Genomic DNA, 631 nt, shown 5'->3' with positions numbered 1-631 from the left:
TATATATATATATATATATATATATATTATATAGATGTACATATTTGTTTATGTATGCCTCTATGTTTGATAAAGATGAAGCAGTAGTAACTGGTGTGGGGGTCAGCTTTACTAGTCGTTGCACAATCAAATGCAGTTCTTTATTCTTCTATATTTTCTGTCCTGCAATATAAATATACATGTCCATGTGTGCGTAGATAGATGTACATGCATATATGTGCATTTGGTCTACAATAAAGAACCATTCTTTGTTCATTTAAATAAATATGATACACACACATACGCATACATATATACATACACAAATATATGCATAGTTATTTCTGAATCTACTCCATCCTACATGTGTATATGTTGTTATATATTTATAGAACTTGACCCATCAGCAACAACAACATTATCATCATCTTGGTTGATGTCTTCTCTTTCATATATTTATCTACATCAGGTTCTGCTTTGATATGTGTCTTGAGACAAGCCTTTTATCTGTACGGATAATCTTATATACACATATACACACATACTCTTTCTCCCCACCCTTCACACTCTCTCTCTCTGCATGTATGGACATGTGTGTTTGTGACGTGTGTGTGTGTGCATATATATATATATATATATATATATATATATA

At 30.9% G+C, this 631-nt stretch overlaps 1 protein-coding gene across 1 annotated transcript in view; it reads left to right on the top strand.

Moving 5' to 3' along the window:
- Nucleotides 1-460, top strand: part of LOC106882535 (ribosomal oxygenase 1) — a 13,562-nt gene extending 13,102 nt beyond the window's left edge. The window contains exon 20 of the mRNA XM_014933251.2: nt 449-460. Within this exon, the coding sequence (XP_014788737.1) occupies nt 449-460 (12 nt within the window). The remainder of the gene's footprint in view (nt 1-448) is intronic.
- The last annotated feature ends 171 nt before the right edge of the window (nt 461-631 follow it).

Source organism: Octopus bimaculoides, chromosome 11, assembly GCF_001194135.2.
Source record: "Octopus bimaculoides isolate UCB-OBI-ISO-001 chromosome 11, ASM119413v2, whole genome shotgun sequence".
Lineage (NCBI taxonomy): Eukaryota > Metazoa > Mollusca > Cephalopoda > Octopoda > Octopodidae > Octopus > Octopus bimaculoides.
The sequence above is the reverse complement of the archived record's forward strand: the minus strand, read 5'-3'. Positions and strand labels throughout refer to the sequence as shown.